The 15,026-nt window shown below is 34.6% G+C and overlaps 3 protein-coding genes across 3 annotated transcripts in view; 2 read left to right on the top strand and 1 right to left on the bottom strand.

The window, feature by feature from the left end:
• Positions 1–1,185: 1,185 nt before the first annotated feature.
• LOC102591740 (serine/threonine-protein kinase AtPK2/AtPK19) lies at positions 1,186–5,957 on the top strand. Its single transcript, XM_006362277.2, has 7 exons — positions 1,186–1,255; positions 2,638–3,505; positions 3,668–3,750; positions 3,830–3,950; positions 4,079–4,252; positions 4,750–4,854; positions 5,377–5,957. Exons 2-7 carry the CDS (start codon positions 2,864–2,866, stop codon positions 5,677–5,679), a joined length of 1,428 nt encoding a protein of 475 aa, XP_006362339.1. The 5' UTR covers positions 1,186–1,255; positions 2,638–2,863; the 3' UTR covers positions 5,680–5,957.
• Positions 5,958–6,249: 292 nt separating this feature from the next.
• On the bottom strand, positions 6,250–8,584 carry LOC102591414 (mannan endo-1,4-beta-mannosidase 6). Its single transcript, XM_006362276.2, has 6 exons — positions 8,414–8,584; positions 8,047–8,317; positions 7,583–7,777; positions 7,285–7,407; positions 6,965–7,176; positions 6,250–6,896 (listed from the first exon to the last, which is right to left on the bottom strand). Exons 1-6 carry the CDS (start codon positions 8,527–8,529, stop codon positions 6,464–6,466), a joined length of 1,350 nt encoding a protein of 449 aa, XP_006362338.1. The 5' UTR covers positions 8,530–8,584; the 3' UTR covers positions 6,250–6,463.
• Positions 8,585–11,142: 2,558 nt separating this feature from the next.
• Positions 11,143–15,026, top strand: part of LOC102591080 (probable acetyltransferase NSI) — a 12,916-nt gene continuing 9,032 nt past the window's right edge. Inside the window, exons 1-3 of the mRNA XM_006362275.2 lie at positions 11,143–11,290; positions 11,392–11,477; positions 12,950–13,010. Coding sequence (XP_006362337.1) covers positions 11,232–11,290; positions 11,392–11,477; positions 12,950–13,010 — 206 coding nt within the window. The 5' untranslated portion in view covers positions 11,143–11,231. The remainder of the gene's footprint in view (positions 11,291–11,391; positions 11,478–12,949; positions 13,011–15,026) is intronic.

The raw sequence follows: 15,026 nt of genomic DNA, 5'->3' as shown, positions 1-15,026 counted from the left end.
TAGAAATATCTTTTAAAAACAATTTTTAATATTTTTTGGGAGGGGGTGTGGGTAGGGTGGAGGGTGGGGTAAAAAAATTGAATTTAAAAATAAGCTTTAAAATTATTATTTTTTTGGAGGGGGGGTGGTGGTGGTTGGGGGGCTGATTTGAGGGTAGGGACAAAATAAATTGAATTTTTCAACAAAAAAATAATTGTAATTTGAAGTTGAAAGAGAGTTTTGGAATCTATATCATGGTACATATCGTGTGTTAATAGAAGCTATGATCATTTTCTACACAACTTAAAATTTATCGAAATTTACAAATATTAATGTGAACTAACGATAAAGATAAGTGTTTTTTATATTCCTAAGCCTCAATTGGTATTATTTGATCGTAATTAAAGGTTTTGTGGGAGTATTGCTAATTCATGTTGCTTTGTTATAACAAGGACACACAAATTGAATACAAGACCTGAAAATAGAGGGAAAATGATATAAATATATGATGAAGTGTTGCGCTTCAGCACAACATAAGACTCCAAGGTGGAGTAACCAGCGCACAACAAAGGCAAGAGTGCTACAAAACTGCATTGTCAATTACATCGTGGAGTTTCAAGAATATTATGATACATTCAAACTTACACCTTAAAACAATGTGATGCAACAAACATAGCTAAATCCCAATGGAAATAAACTAGAAAGATACATATTAGATGATTACGTGATTGATAGTCTAATTTTTATTCCGTGACGGTAGAAAAGATTGTCATGATATTATGACTAGAATTCAAGTAACAAACTTGCAGTCCCTACAGTCCTACACCATCATTCAACATTATTCGAAGAGTTAAACAATTTATCTCAATATAATTTTTATTTGAAATATTTTGAAAATCTATATTATAATTCACTTTAAAAATTGAATATAATTCGTATAAGTGACAAGAAAATAAATAAATGAAATTGAAGAAGCAACACAATATTTTTAAAAAAAACCAAAACATTCCACCACATATTCTAATTGGAATTTTTGTGTCCAAAAAGAGAATATGCTCATCTTTGAGAAAATATTACCACCATGCATGCTAAATAAAGTTCCACTAACCATTAAAATCACGCCACGTGTCAATTATCAACAAAATAATTGATTGGCGTGTTACCCGATCATAGATCGGACTTTGACCCACCCACCCCACCCTATTAGCCACCCACTACTGACTATTTATACGGCTAATCCCATTCTCCTGAAAAGAAATTCCGCCACTTCTTCCCGGTAATGCATCTTCTTTTTCCTCTTTACATCTGCTTTTTGTGATTTCTGCTTAGGTTTGTAAATTTTTTTTATAAGCAATCGTCGTTATCTGTTTAGCAAATTGAATGATTATTTGTTTTTTCTGTCAAGACAGATCTAGATTTGGAAAAAAAATTCACTTTCTTCGTGAAATTATGTGTTCGTACATACATTTTCCGTCAAAATTCTTCTTATTTTTATGTGTTTGGTTCAGATCTCGTACTTTTCATCAAGTTCTCTTTGTTTTGTTTTTGATGTTGTTTAGATCAGTGAAAGAGATAATTCCGTTGATTTTATATGCATAAGGTTGAAATTTGATAGTTTTGGTACAATGTAGTGTTTGAATAGTTGGAACTGGTGTTGAATTAAGTGAATTTAATGGATCTGAATAAGGAGATAACTAACTAGTGTGAGACATTCTAAACAATGTTCTAATTTTGTTTGTCCGTCTTGTGGATTGAAAAAAGAAATGCTGAAGAAAGATCAGCCTAAATTTTGAATAGGACTAGATAAGTTGTTAAATGAAAGGAAAGTAATTTAATAAATGATTGGTTGTGTTGACTCGATGTGCTATTGAGTGGATTTTCCTAATATGTGGAAACAGTGCTGTTGAGTTTATTTATTGTCAATTGTAACTTGCCTTTTAGGACTAGAGAAACTATTAATGTTTTGTAGTAGGTGAAATGTTAAATCCTGATTTTGGGTGTATATATAAGCTAGATGTTGTATAATCACGCAAAAAACTTGAGAGAAATTTTGTACAATGATGCTGGAGATTAAAATGTACACTGGATAGTGCAGCATATTTTGTCTGCTGATTTTGTTTTTGCGTGAGAATGTCAGGGAATTGCACGGGATAATGAAGCATATTTCATCTGTTGATTATGTTTTTGTGTGGTAATTCTATAGAAGTAGACTGCACAGTGCATTTTCTAATAAGGATCTCAATTATATTACTCTGTGTATGTGTATGGATAAATCTACCAAGTTTCTTTTCTTTGTTCTCTTGAATGATGCGATGAATTCATTCAAAGTACTTTCTTCTTTATAATTGAACAATTTTGAACTTAATGGCTGATATTACCACTCTTCCTAACTCATGGACCAACAATTTGGAATACTGGTATTTGACCATTAATTTGTTTTGAACTGATAAGTTCTTCTAGAGTGCTAGTCTTATTTGTGCGAAGTACTTGGTAGTAATTTGAATGTCTGTACACTGCGTTGAATACTATGTTAGTATGCATCCTTTGCGGGTTTCCTTCCAGTAATTTCTGTTTTCTGAAGTATTAACAGGACTTACATTCAACTTTACTACATCTTCCTAACTTGCTGCTCATTCTCTGTTTCGACGTGTATGACAGAGTTGACTTCAGAATCTTCATGAATACTAGAACTACTGTGGTATCTGCAGTTTCCTGTAAATCGGGAAACAAGAACGGCTTCTTCTGCTGGATTTTGTTGTGCTTGCTTTCAAAGTTCTTTAAGACTGCTACGCTGAACGTGCACTCATTTGAAGCATTTGGAAAGGCTTGCCTACCATAGTGTTAATATTTGGCCATCTACATCTGTCAAAGAGCTGCTGGAAACATGGTTTCTTCTCAGCTCTTTGCTCCGACAAAAACAAACTTGCAAAAATCTTTCCACCGGCAATTGCTTTTACCACTGAGTGCCCCCGGTTTGATTCCTTCTGAGCAGGTTGAACTCGATTTCTCTGATGTGTTTGGTCCTCCTCCATGTCTGGCCTCAAATGAAACAAGTAATGGAATGTCTGAGGGTGTGGTGTTTCCAGCAGATATGAGTGAGCTTGTCTATGATGATCCGGAGATTGTACACAGTAGATCACATTCTTTGGTTGGTCCTTCTTCTTATAAAAATCAGATACTGAAACTTGGGAGGCTCACCATTCATGAAGCAGAAGATTCGCTGGAACTGGTAGAGAACGTTATTGAACAGACAATTAAGGAAGACCAGGAGCTATCTGTCAACGACTCAGCAAAAGGTGGGACTGTCTGTCTTGAAGATTTTGAAGTCATGAAAGTTGTTGGCCAGGGTGCATTTGGGAAAGTATTTCAGGTTAAAAAGAAGGGTACATCAGATATTTATGCAATGAAGGTGATGAGAAAGGATAAGATTATGGAGAAGAACCATGCTGAATATATGAAAGCAGAAAGAGATATCTTGACAAAGATAGATCACCCATTTGTTGTCCAGCTTAGGTACTCATTTCAGGTGATTTCCTAGACCTCTCATTCAATAGGTCTCTAATCATTGCCCAACCACACAAGGATAGTACTGTATTACAATATTTACAACTGTTGATTACAATTCAATCTTTCAACTTTGGAGCTCTTTTTGATCATCAAACACATTTTTCATGGTTTCAACTTGCAGACTAAGTATAGGCTTTACCTTGTGCTCGACTTCATTAATGGTGGTCATCTCTTCTTTCAGCTCTATAAGCAAGGCCTTTTCAGGTAGATTTTCCCTTCTTGCTATCTGTTTCTTTGTGAAAGCTGAAACTATGAATTAATTTATTCCTGTGTTGCTTCTCAGAGAGGACCTGGGACGAATTTATGCAGCTGAAATTATATCAGCAGTGTCTCACCTTCATGCAAATGGAATAATGCACAGGGATCTCAAACCGGAAAACATTCTAGTGGATGTGGATGGCCATGTATATTCACCTCTCCCCTCTCTCAGTTTCTGTGTGTGGATGGACTAGCGTCTTCACACATCTGATTTTCTCTTCTTTGCATGTAAAGGTTATCAATTTAATTTCCTCGGTCCCCTAACTTGTTGTAGGCCATGTTGACTGATTTTGGACTTGCCAAGGAATTCAAAGAGGACACAAGATCAAACTCCATGTGTGGAACAGTAGAGTACATGTCACCGGAGATTGTTCTTGGGAAGGGCCATGATAAGGCTGCAGATTGGTGGAGTGTAGGAATTTTGTTGTTTGAGATGCTCACGGGCAAGGTCAGTATCTATATTCATGTATCTGCACATATAGATGGAGAACAAATTCCTTTTGTCATAAGTCTTAGCCATTACCTAATCATTTTCTTATGAGAAAAATCCTGCACCGATAATGTTCGTAGACTTGCTTTAAGAGCCACATGCTATTCCAACAAGGTTTTTCTCTGATTTGACCTATTCCATCAATCTCATTAAACTAATTTCACATATGATGAAATAAAGGGTGTCCTATGGTGATTTCATCTGAACATGTAGCCTCTTTAATTTGGAGGCCAATTTACTAAATAATTTATGATATATCACTTCTATCAACTGTGGGGCATGGAAGGAATCTATCATTAGCAGAAACAATTGGACTCTTTTACAAATATTTAGATCTTTCGGACCTCAGGAAACTCTTCAGTTGTACATATATTTTCCTGGAAAGAGAATGCCGCATCCTTCAAAAAATTCAACTGTACATTCCTTGCTAATGCTTTGTTTTTCTGTATTCGCAGCCTCCTTTCACCGGAAATAGGCAAAAGATTCAGCAGAAGATAGTTAAGGACAAATTCAAGATGCCAGCCTTTTTGTCCAGTGAAGCACATTCCCTTCTTAAAGGGGTAATTTTCCTTATCTCCTCTTATTCTCTCTGCAAGTCTCGTTGAACTGTATCACTTGTACAGTTGCAGTAAAAACCAGATGAGATTATCCTTTTTGTCCTCACACTCACACCCTTGTTTTAAGTAAAGATGGTACTCCCTCTATCCCGTTTTATGACACAATTTTCTTATTTAAAAAAACACGTTTCTATATTTGAAAACAGTTTACTTTTAACTTCTCATTTTTCCCTTAATGAGAAGTTTTTATTGCCACACCAATGCTATGACATGTTTAATACCACTAGTTTCAAAAGTCTTAAACCCACACAAATGTTATTTATAATAGGGGTTTAAAACCACAAGTTTAAAAGTCTTCATTTCTTTCTCAAACCTCACGTTGAGTTAAACTACGCAACTTAAATCAGGATAGTGAGAGTATCTTAACTTTTTTACGGTTCTATAGTAATGTCATGCCTGCCTTAGTAGAGCTATGCTGCTAGATGTGTTCTCAGATAATTTTTTTGTTCTTTACCATTTCTCTAGCTGCTGCAAAAGGACCCAACTAAAAGGCTTGGCAGTGGGCTGAAGGGAAGTGATGAAATCAAGGACCATAAATGGTTCAAGCCAATCAACTGGAAGAAGTTGGAGGCAAGAGAGATGCGGCCAAGTTTCCGTCCTGAAATTGCTGGAACACACTGCATTGCAAATTTTGATAAGTGCTGGACAGATATGTCATTGGTTGATTCTCCAATTTCGAGTCCAAAGGATAATTCGGACCCTTTTCAGGGTTATACTTTCGCGAGGCCTGCTGCTTCCTTTCTCCTGAGAAGCAGTCCCTTGTGCTAGGATGGTTTGATGAGATAGCACTTTATGTTGTTCCATTTTCTTCTCTAGGACGTAGTAGCCAGCTGAGTTCATTCGTTGGGTGAATGAAACCTATCCTTCTGTTCCATTATTTAAGTTGTTCCATTTTCTGTTACTGATTCAGAGACTCCTTATCTTAGACCTTCCATCAGGTGCATGACACTAAGGTTTGGTAAGGTTGTTTGTACTTTAAAATTATAAGATTCGTGGCTGTGTTGCACTTTGAAAAATGATGAAGAAAGATCTTGTTTTTCACTTCCCCTGATAATATGTATTTGGTCTATCGAAAACAACCTCTTATAGAAGTAGGGTTGTGTACACACAATCCTCTTCAGATTCCACTTGTGGGATTACACTGATATGTATGTTGTTGTTCTTAAATGTATTTGGGTTTTGGGGAAGGAAAAGACGAGCGATAGAAAACAAAGAATTACTTCTTTACAAGATGTATATGTTTATTGACCTATCATGGTTTAACAAAGGCAACATGTTTCATAAGGAAGAACGAAATTCTAGCTCTTTTTTGTTTTTGGTTCTCATTTTATTATACAATGACGAAAATAAACAACAAAAGGCAGCTTGTATTAACTTCATAACCATGCTTTACATAGAGATACAACTTTTCTTTATTGGTGTTTTGCATACCTTATGCATAAACTTTGGGTTATCGTTGTTTCTTACATGACAAACTGGATATACGTTCCACAGAAGATACATATATGTAGTATTTTATGGGTCGTGCAAACATTGACATACCTTCAACATGTTAAAGCTCTTCATGTAACTGGAAGTTGTCAAGGGCATGTTTCTTCTTGCAACCCCAGTGGCATTTCCAAGAGCAGAGGGAATTGTAGGTATTTAGCCTCTTAGAATGAAGAGATACGATGTTCGAGGTTGAAAGTGCCTTTGAAAGTACTATTGCATAACCATCATCCATGTAATCTGTTCCTTCTGGAAACACTTGCCACAAAAGACTTCCACCTCCAGCCCCTCCTTTCTTAGTAGAATTCAATAGTATTGTGTAAACTGTACTGATTAGTGAGTCTCTGAAAGTTGAATTGTAGCCAGGGTCTTTTGCAGAAACACCGAACTCTGAGAATACCACTGGCATGTTGAGATAGTTCTCCGCGTCATCAATGTGTGCTTGCATCCATGTCTTGGTGAATCCAATATGAGCATCAGAAATCTCTTGTGAAATCCTGAGGCATATGCAGAATGTTAGTGGTATTGCAGTATGAATGATGCTGTAATATTTCAGTGTGCTTACCAAGAGTCGGGATATATGTGAGCTGAGGCGAAATCAACTCCAAGAACCTGATGGTTTCTAATGAAGTCAGTTCCGACTTGTTGAGCATAGGAGTTTGGGTTGATCTGAGCTTTATTAGGAGTCGAGGGACCATAGAAACCTTCCAGTCCGATCTGCACCAAATGCTTTGGATCTATTGTCTTCACATAAACTGCCATTTCTTCTATCCAAGCCTAAAAATATTAAATAGAACGATATTTAAGTTGCAAGTGCAAACATAGTTATTTGCTTTGACAATAAACTTTTGATGAGTTATAGCTAGTAGTTTAAGTGTGACAAACATGCAGTTTATCCCCAGAAGGATCTGATTCACACCGCGGCTCATTCATCAGTTCCCAACCGAAAATAGTAGGGTCATCCTTGTATGTCATGTTGGTAAAGGTATTAACTCTATTGAGCACAGCCTGCAGAAAACAAATTCATACTTGACAGTTAATACAATGCTGCATTGTGAAGACGACAAAATTTACAAGTCTCTTTTACTTTCTTAAACTCCGTGCCAAGTCAAAACCATATAAACACATTGAAACGGAGGGAGTACTACAGAAGAAAATATTTATAATGTGTTGCTGTGATCACCTTCACATGAGCCTTGTAGTAGCTTTTGAGTGTGGGATGAGAGAAGAAGTCATCATCAGAAGTCAAATTCAGGCCAGCAGCTTTACCCCATTTTACATACTGCGATTTTCCACCGTATGCTTCCCAGTTGTTGACTAGTGACAGTATCAGCCTAATCTTGAATTTCTTGGCTTCACTCACCACAAAATCCAGAGCCTGAATAACAAAGAACATCGATACTTGTTAGATTCTCTGTTTAATCAGAAAATGTTGTTCTAATTTGTCTCTGCAGCCTGATCAGACGAAGCAATGAAGGTAGTCCTTTGAATGTTAGCACATGTATACAACAACAACGATCACTATGCCTCAATCTAAGCAAGTTGGGATCGGATATTTGATTCCCTACTGACCATGTTGCCTCAAGCATTTGAAGGTCAGCATAGGTGTATACAGGGAAATATGAGCTACAAGATAAGCAAGCATACCTTGAAAACGTCTTCGTCATAAACAGCAGGAGTTTTCTGAAGAGCACGCCATTGGCCATCATTAAAAGCCCAAGTTCGGCATACTGATAGACCGACAGCAGATGCCTGCTGGAACACCTCAGTAACTTTTCCCCTTGTGGACTGATCAGCAGCAAACACCATCAACCAGTAAGTGTTGAATCCATTCACATAGAAAGGTTGTCCATTCAACAGAAATTGGTCCCCGCTCTTCTGTACCATCGTCCACGCTGCTCCATCTTCCATCTCTCCCCTGTCACATCAAATCCATCAAAATGCAAAATCAAAATTAGAGAAACAAACAATCCTCTGCAACATAACAAGGGAAAAAAAGAAGAGAAATGCTAACTCATTCCCAGCTTCATCAAACGGAGCAGAATTTGCGTTCTTTATGAACACAACAAGTACAAAACTAGCTGCCAGAAAAATGAACTTAGAACTAAAACTCTGCTTATGGCTGACCATGTTGGCAAGTAAATGGACAAGTTGAGATTATCTTGAACAACATAGTATATATATATAGATGCACAACAGGATGTTTCCGAGGTTGTTCTGTATAAGCAACAAGCTTATGATAATAGACAGAAGTGTTCTTGAGGGAATGGTCAAAGCTACCTTGAAAGCAAAGATCCATTGTCCCTTCAACTAGTGACATCATATTGATCATATTTCCATTCTTTTCTCAAAACATTTAAAATGATTTATCGATATCGATCAAATTAATAACTATGACATTAATAGTAAACCAAAAAATTAAGTTTGTGATGGATGGCTTTCAAATTTGGCTCAAATGTCTTTATCAATAGAAAACTTTGTGAAAAATTATAAACCAAACTCCTCAGCAATCAGCAATGATAACATCTTAACTGTCATATGGGAAGTGGTCCTTGGCTTCAAAGCATTAGAGAGATGGAGCATCATTACTATAAATCTCTAAAAAACAAAAAATAGAAAAATGTGCATACTTATTGAAATTCACTATTCATGTCTCCGTTTCAAAAAGATTGTCATTAATCTATATTTTTAATCACTAAAAAGTGTTATTATGTCCTCCGGGGGACTGGACTAGACCAAGAGGTTCTTTGTTTTGCCCGCTCATTTTACTTCCGTACAGGAGGAAATGAGATTCAAATCCATGATACAATCTTCTTGTATGTTTGATTTAGCAAACTAATGCCTTAAGTTTTCCTTTAATTTCAACCCCCACATTATCATGTTTTAAGACGACAAGATTGAACAAGCATTTTTGGAATACTATAACATCTTTAGTTTAAGATCAACAAATTCATAGCTCTCTTTTATTTTCATATCTCCGTGTACAATCAAACTAAGACACATAAAATAAAACGGGTAAGTATATATGACTAGTTCGAAATGATCACCGTCAAACACAAGATTCAAAACTGATAACTTCTTATACTTTAAGGCATCTTGTTTCCTTTATCTGCACTCCTTTCATTTGCTACTTACAGTAAGAAGTGTTATTAAAGTGAAAAAGTAAGAATATCTTAAAAAAAAGGACCAAAGTGGAAATCTAACAGAAAGCCCTCATTATCTCATAGGAGTTGAAATCACCAAACACAAACAAAGAACAACTTGTATTTTCTTTATGATACTAGAAACTTAGGAATGCCCATTGTTCCTAATAAGTGATCCAAGGATGCAAACGATTCAGAATTTGGAGTTTATGAGTTTCTATAACGATCTTAAATTACATATAGAATAGTGTTGGTATCGAAATAACATAAAGTCATATGGAAGCTAACAATTATAAACTTTGAACAACGAAAAATCAGACACAAAGAGAAGTATACTAGGTCAATTGACCTACATATAAAGAAAGACTAATTTAATGACTATATTGTGGATGCTATTGTGTCGTCTATGAAAATCTTTTTCGCCAAAAAAAGATAATTGTAATTCACCCTGACTATATTTAGTGAATTTAGTTCTATATATATACATGATCTAACTATTACTAGAACATAAAGAAAAAGTTGGTACAAAAAGAAGAGTTCAAAACTATTGTAAACTCTAACAAGTTAAGGATAACTCCAACCTAAGTAAACATCAAAAAGTAAGATTAAGTAACATGAAAATGACTAATAATTTTTATTATTTAGGCAATATAAATGACTAATAAATCATAAAAAGAAAACAAATGAATATGTACCTCAAAATTTTACAAAAAATGACGTGTAGTAATTTCTTGCAGAGAAGCAAAAGCCCATCACACCACCAACAATTTGTTGTTACAAGTTTTGAAGGTCCATTCCTATCCCCACTCATACTTCTAATAATTTTCTTAAAAATAGTAAAAATCTCAAAATATTTTTAGAGTATGAACAAACAATTGAATAGCAAGAAATGGAAAAACTTTCACTATTTATATTTCTTTTTCTAGTATAAGTACTAGAAACAAAGTGTACCGACATACTTATACTTTTCTTATTAAAATTCTGTTTTTCCTCTTCTTCTTCTTTTAATAGAAAAAACAACTCACTCTTATTTTGTCTTTTTCTTGGAGTAGAGGAAGGAGAAATGGATGAATCCTCACAAATAACGTGAAAGTTCAAATGCTCAATTTATTGAGCTCTTAAATTTTTTATTTTCGTGAAAGTAACCATACATTTGTTTTGCACGAATCTTATTGAATTATGCCATAATTCGCTTCTTCACATTAATTTATTTATCTAATTTTATTTTGATACAAAAATAATTTTTTTTAAAATTTTTAAATAAAAGATACATTAAATATATTAAAACGTCATTTAATCTTTTAATCTTAAATATATTATGTAAAAAATTAAAAATTATTGAAAAGAAATGAGACATTTAAAAAAAAAAAAACTAAAGAAATAGAACAAAACAATATCTATTTGATTATTTTCAAACTAATCTCTTAAGAATATAAATTAATTAAAAACATCCCTGAATAAAGAGTATCTATAAAAAAAAATCATAATTTTTTAGTGAATTTTTTTAACTTTAAATAATTCACTTATAAAAAAAATCTCAAAAATTCAACCCTCGAAATATTTCTTTTGAAGTTTTCTTGAAGAGGAAAAAAAAAACAAATAAATTGAGGTGCAACATAAAAGCTCAAAGGACGCAAACCGTTCATATTTTCTTGAATTATCTTTTACCCAAAATTCCACTAAAAAAATATGCAAATGCAAACTCTCCACTTAGTATCCACTTCTACTGTTGCTTCTTCTTCTTCCCTGTAAGTAACGAAAAATTAGTGCTTTGTTTTTCTCTTTTCTGTTTTTTTTTTGAATTTGTTGTTTAATTTTACTTTTGTGTTTTTTGTGTTATGTGTTGCAGACCCACTATTGTTTCTCTTAATTGCTGCCGTTGTCAAGCTTCAAATCAGTTGCCATTTCCCAATACTAATTTGGGTTTTCTGAAAGGTAGCTCCTTTTTTAAAATTTCATTTAGTTTAAAGCAGTCAACTTTGGTGTGACTAGTTAATTTTTTTACTTTGATTTTTGTAAGTCTTTCTAATTGTGTGAAAAGATTTTATGGGTATTGGGTGATTAATGATTGTATATGCAAGATCATTGTGAAATCTTATATTTAGGAAGTTGAGAAATTGTAAATATCTCTGGTTGACTTTTGGATGTAAACTATGGTGTCAAAGGGGAAAAATTGTAGAAAAATCCCCAATGGCTATTGGGGAGGTCTCTGTCTTCCTGTGTTGTAAAAAAAGTGTCATTTGGTAGCTAGTTTAGATGTGAGTTATGCAGGTGTTATATTCTGCATAAGTAATGTTATGTTTGGTTGCAGATTAGTTGGTTAGCAATTTAGAAACCTGCATCATTAATATATGTATAAGTTTCGAGGAAATTCATGTATTATCTTATGCGGGGTAGATGATGGAATAGCTAATACCCGCACTGCATAATTCTAACCAGCTACCAAATGGCCCCTAAGCACTCATCAGCATCCAGATCAGTTAAGTAAAAAAAATTAAACTAAATTTACATATCACAAGTAGTACCCACTGCCTTAAATACTAGAACAGGCACTGTTTGGACATTTTGGTGTAAAAACCTGTTTCTTTTCCAATGTCTGAATCTTGATTGAAAAGCTATAGTCATTGTAACTACAAAGTGCATTATTAAAACTGATTCTACTGGAAGTTTCTACAACAACGTACCTATTGTAATCCCACTTGTGGGGTCTGAGGAGGGTGGTGTATATGCAAACCTTAACCTTGGGAGATAGAGAGGCTGTTTCCCATAGACCCTTGGCTCAAGAAAATAATAGGACTAAGAAACTAAGACAAAATACTACATAAGGCATGACAAAGGCATACTGAAAAAGGAACAATAACTAAAATAAAATAATATGATAAACGAATTACAAGGGACAATATATAGTAACAAAAGTCAAAATACCTGGCAGACATTTTGATGTAAAAGATTTTTCCTTTTCGGTGTAGAAATCCTAGATGCAAAGCTTTAATCAGTATTTAAAAATTGAGATGTGTAGTGAGTTTTATTTGTGGTTGTAACTGCATGATCGTTGTTAGACTTGATTGTTCTGGAAGTTGGTAAATTGTCGAAAAAAACCTGGCTGACTTTTGGAGATAAAGCCTGTTTCTTTTCCACTTCCCTATCCCCTTTTTCGAGGTTTCTTACTTTGTCTTGCCTCTTCAACTTGATTCCTTAGTCTGAGACAAGACTTAATTCATCCCTTCTGATTCTTCTGTCTAGTTGACATAGTAGGAAACCTCATGGTGCTCGACCTGCATAAATATGAATAGAAGGAAACACCAATAACAAGCAGACAGGAAATTCCTTTTGTTCATTTTTGTTATTCGATTTCAATAATTTGTCTCCTAATACAAAGTTATTTTTACTTCTCATCATATTTGCAGTTAAGAGGCAACCAAAAGTTTCTAACTTGAAGGCTAGCTTCTGGGATTCCATCAGATCCGGGTACTTGAAATTGTTTAGCAAGCTTTCCATTTGCCAGAAAGTGCACTAAAGCTTATAGTTTGGAATGTTTGCTTCCAACTTACTAACTCCTTAAAGTTTATTTCTCGCTTTCCCATCAACCTCACTACAAATCATTATAGGAAATCCTGGCCAATGATATGGTTTTATCATGTTATGGTTATGCTAATTTTCTGTGATGTGTCTGAAGAAATGGTATGGCACTGGGACAAGATTTTGAAATTTAAGCTGTTATTGCTGTGATAGTGGAAACTTGCAAAGACCTTGTGCTAAGACATGATTACGGATATATGCTTATTCACCAAAAAGTAAAAGAAAAAATTAACTACAAAAAGGCTGCATGTTTGGAGTAGTTTATCCACCTTGTAGATGATGTCAGTGTATATATCTACTACTAGTTTTGGTTTATATTCCTGGAAACTCACTCATGTTTCTAGGGGACGAAAATGGTTTAACTTCCAATTGTCCTCATTGCTTATTAGAACATAAGTTCTCCATATGTAAGGTCATTATAGGTTTGTTCAGTTGTTGTGATATCGATGGATTGTATACTAAGTGAACTTTCACCTAAATGCGAATCCCATGGTTGACTTCCCAATTAAAATCCTTGGTGATTGTTTGCACAACAATTTTCAAGCACTAAAAACATGAAGCTTGACTTTAAGGTTAAACTTCTTAGGTTGTTATTGAAAAGTTAGACTCAAGTCTAAATGTTGTGTACATTAGTAGTAACTTGCTAGTTAAGGCCTGTGATTAACAACTTAGTAAAAATGCGAACTTCATGGATGAAAGGGTGTGTTTTACATTTCCCCAGTTCTTCATGAAATCTCATAAAAAGTGTGTTGATATTTTCTTCGCTTCGAATTTTGACTTAAAAGTACTTTGGTTTGGTTTTATCACCAAAATCCAATGCTTATGATTATAATCCCAAAAGATATGCCACTTACACGACTCCATTTTAAATTTGAATTTTAAAAGATCTTTCTCGCCAAACAATTGGTTATGCATATGGCTTTGTACTTCACCTCATCTTTTCTGTTTCTTTTCTTTTCCTTTCTAATATTGCATTTAGTGGTTTTTGTGTGACTAAAGTGATTAACAGTATTTCTCTAGGTGCTTGTAGAATAGATCGTAGTTTCATGGGTAGTCATTTTGCTGCATATTCATGCAAATTGGTGGGATCTCTTGCATAAATAATGTGAACACTTCCAAATTCTGTTTTCTTAAGAGGCGTTGAGTTTTCCTAAGATCACATTTTCATTTCCTTTAAGACCTATCTTCTGTCCTAAATTCTTTGACTTTGGTTGACTTCACTTCAGTTAAGAGAAAAATTGTTGTGTTGTTATATTTGATTTTGGTAGAACTTGAAGATGTGAAGAAGGAAGAAAAATGTCAAATCATGTATAAAATCATATGAGGTAGTATTATGTGTGAGTAAAAAACTCCCATCTAGTAAAATCTCACGAGCTGCTCTCAGGCACAATCCCCGAGGCTAACTCTTTCTAGCCTCACTTTCACCAACTACTTTCCTGGGGGAGATTCCAATAAGGTAGGCTGGAATCCATTTTCAGTTTTCAAATTTTATCAGAGAGGAAGTTACCTTGAACATGGAAGAAGATAGGATTTACGATAAGACAGGTTTTAAATCATGACACTATAAGGATAAGTTCAAGGGCAGAGACCTGGTTCTACTTGGTTGAACGTAGCAGGAACTTAATGAGACAAGTCTCTATGAGCTTTAATGCTATGAAATGGTTAGTGGATGTATTATGATGGCATCCAAGGAGCAGAGGAGGACAGTAAAGAGATGGAATAAGAAGGATCTTCTTGCAGAGTTCTTCTTCACCCTTAAATACAATGAGCATGGTAGATATATTAGCTTTATTTGCTATTCAAAGAGATAACAAATCTATCATTTTTACACTGGAGACTACATTTGTGGAGGGGTGGGGACATATAGCCCAGAAGATATCTTCTATTAGTAAGTAGTGACCAAAT

The sequence above is a fragment of the Solanum tuberosum genome, unplaced genomic scaffold (genome assembly GCF_000226075.1).
Source record: "Solanum tuberosum cultivar DM 1-3 516 R44 unplaced genomic scaffold, SolTub_3.0 scf00385, whole genome shotgun sequence".
Classification (NCBI taxonomy): domain Eukaryota; kingdom Viridiplantae; phylum Streptophyta; class Magnoliopsida; order Solanales; family Solanaceae; genus Solanum; species Solanum tuberosum.
Note: the sequence above shows the minus strand (reverse complement) of the source record. Positions and strands in the feature narration are given on the sequence as shown.

Bases quoted from the DNA above. Each gene is read 5' to 3' on its own strand.
- LOC102591740 (XM_006362277.2), top strand. From the start codon at position 2,864: ATGGTTTCTTCTCAGCTCTTTGCTCCGACAAAAACAAACTTGCAAAAA. The intron at 3,506-3,667 runs GTGATTTCCTAG...TTCAACTTGCAG, and splicing joins AGCTTAGGTACTCATTTCAG to ACTAAGTATAGGCTTTACCT. The intron at 3,951-4,078 runs GTATATTCACCT...AACTTGTTGTAG, and splicing joins TAGTGGATGTGGATGGCCAT to GCCATGTTGACTGATTTTGG.
- LOC102591414 (XM_006362276.2), bottom strand. From the start codon at position 8,529: ATGGTCAGCCATAAGCAGAGTTTTAGTTCTAAGTTCATTTTTCTGGCA. The intron at 7,778-8,046 runs GTATGCTTGCTT...TTTGTTATTCAG, and splicing joins ATGACGAAGACGTTTTCAAG to GCTCTGGATTTTGTGGTGAG. The intron at 7,408-7,582 runs GTGATCACAGCA...TGTTTTCTGCAG, and splicing joins ACTACAAGGCTCATGTGAAG to GCTGTGCTCAATAGAGTTAA.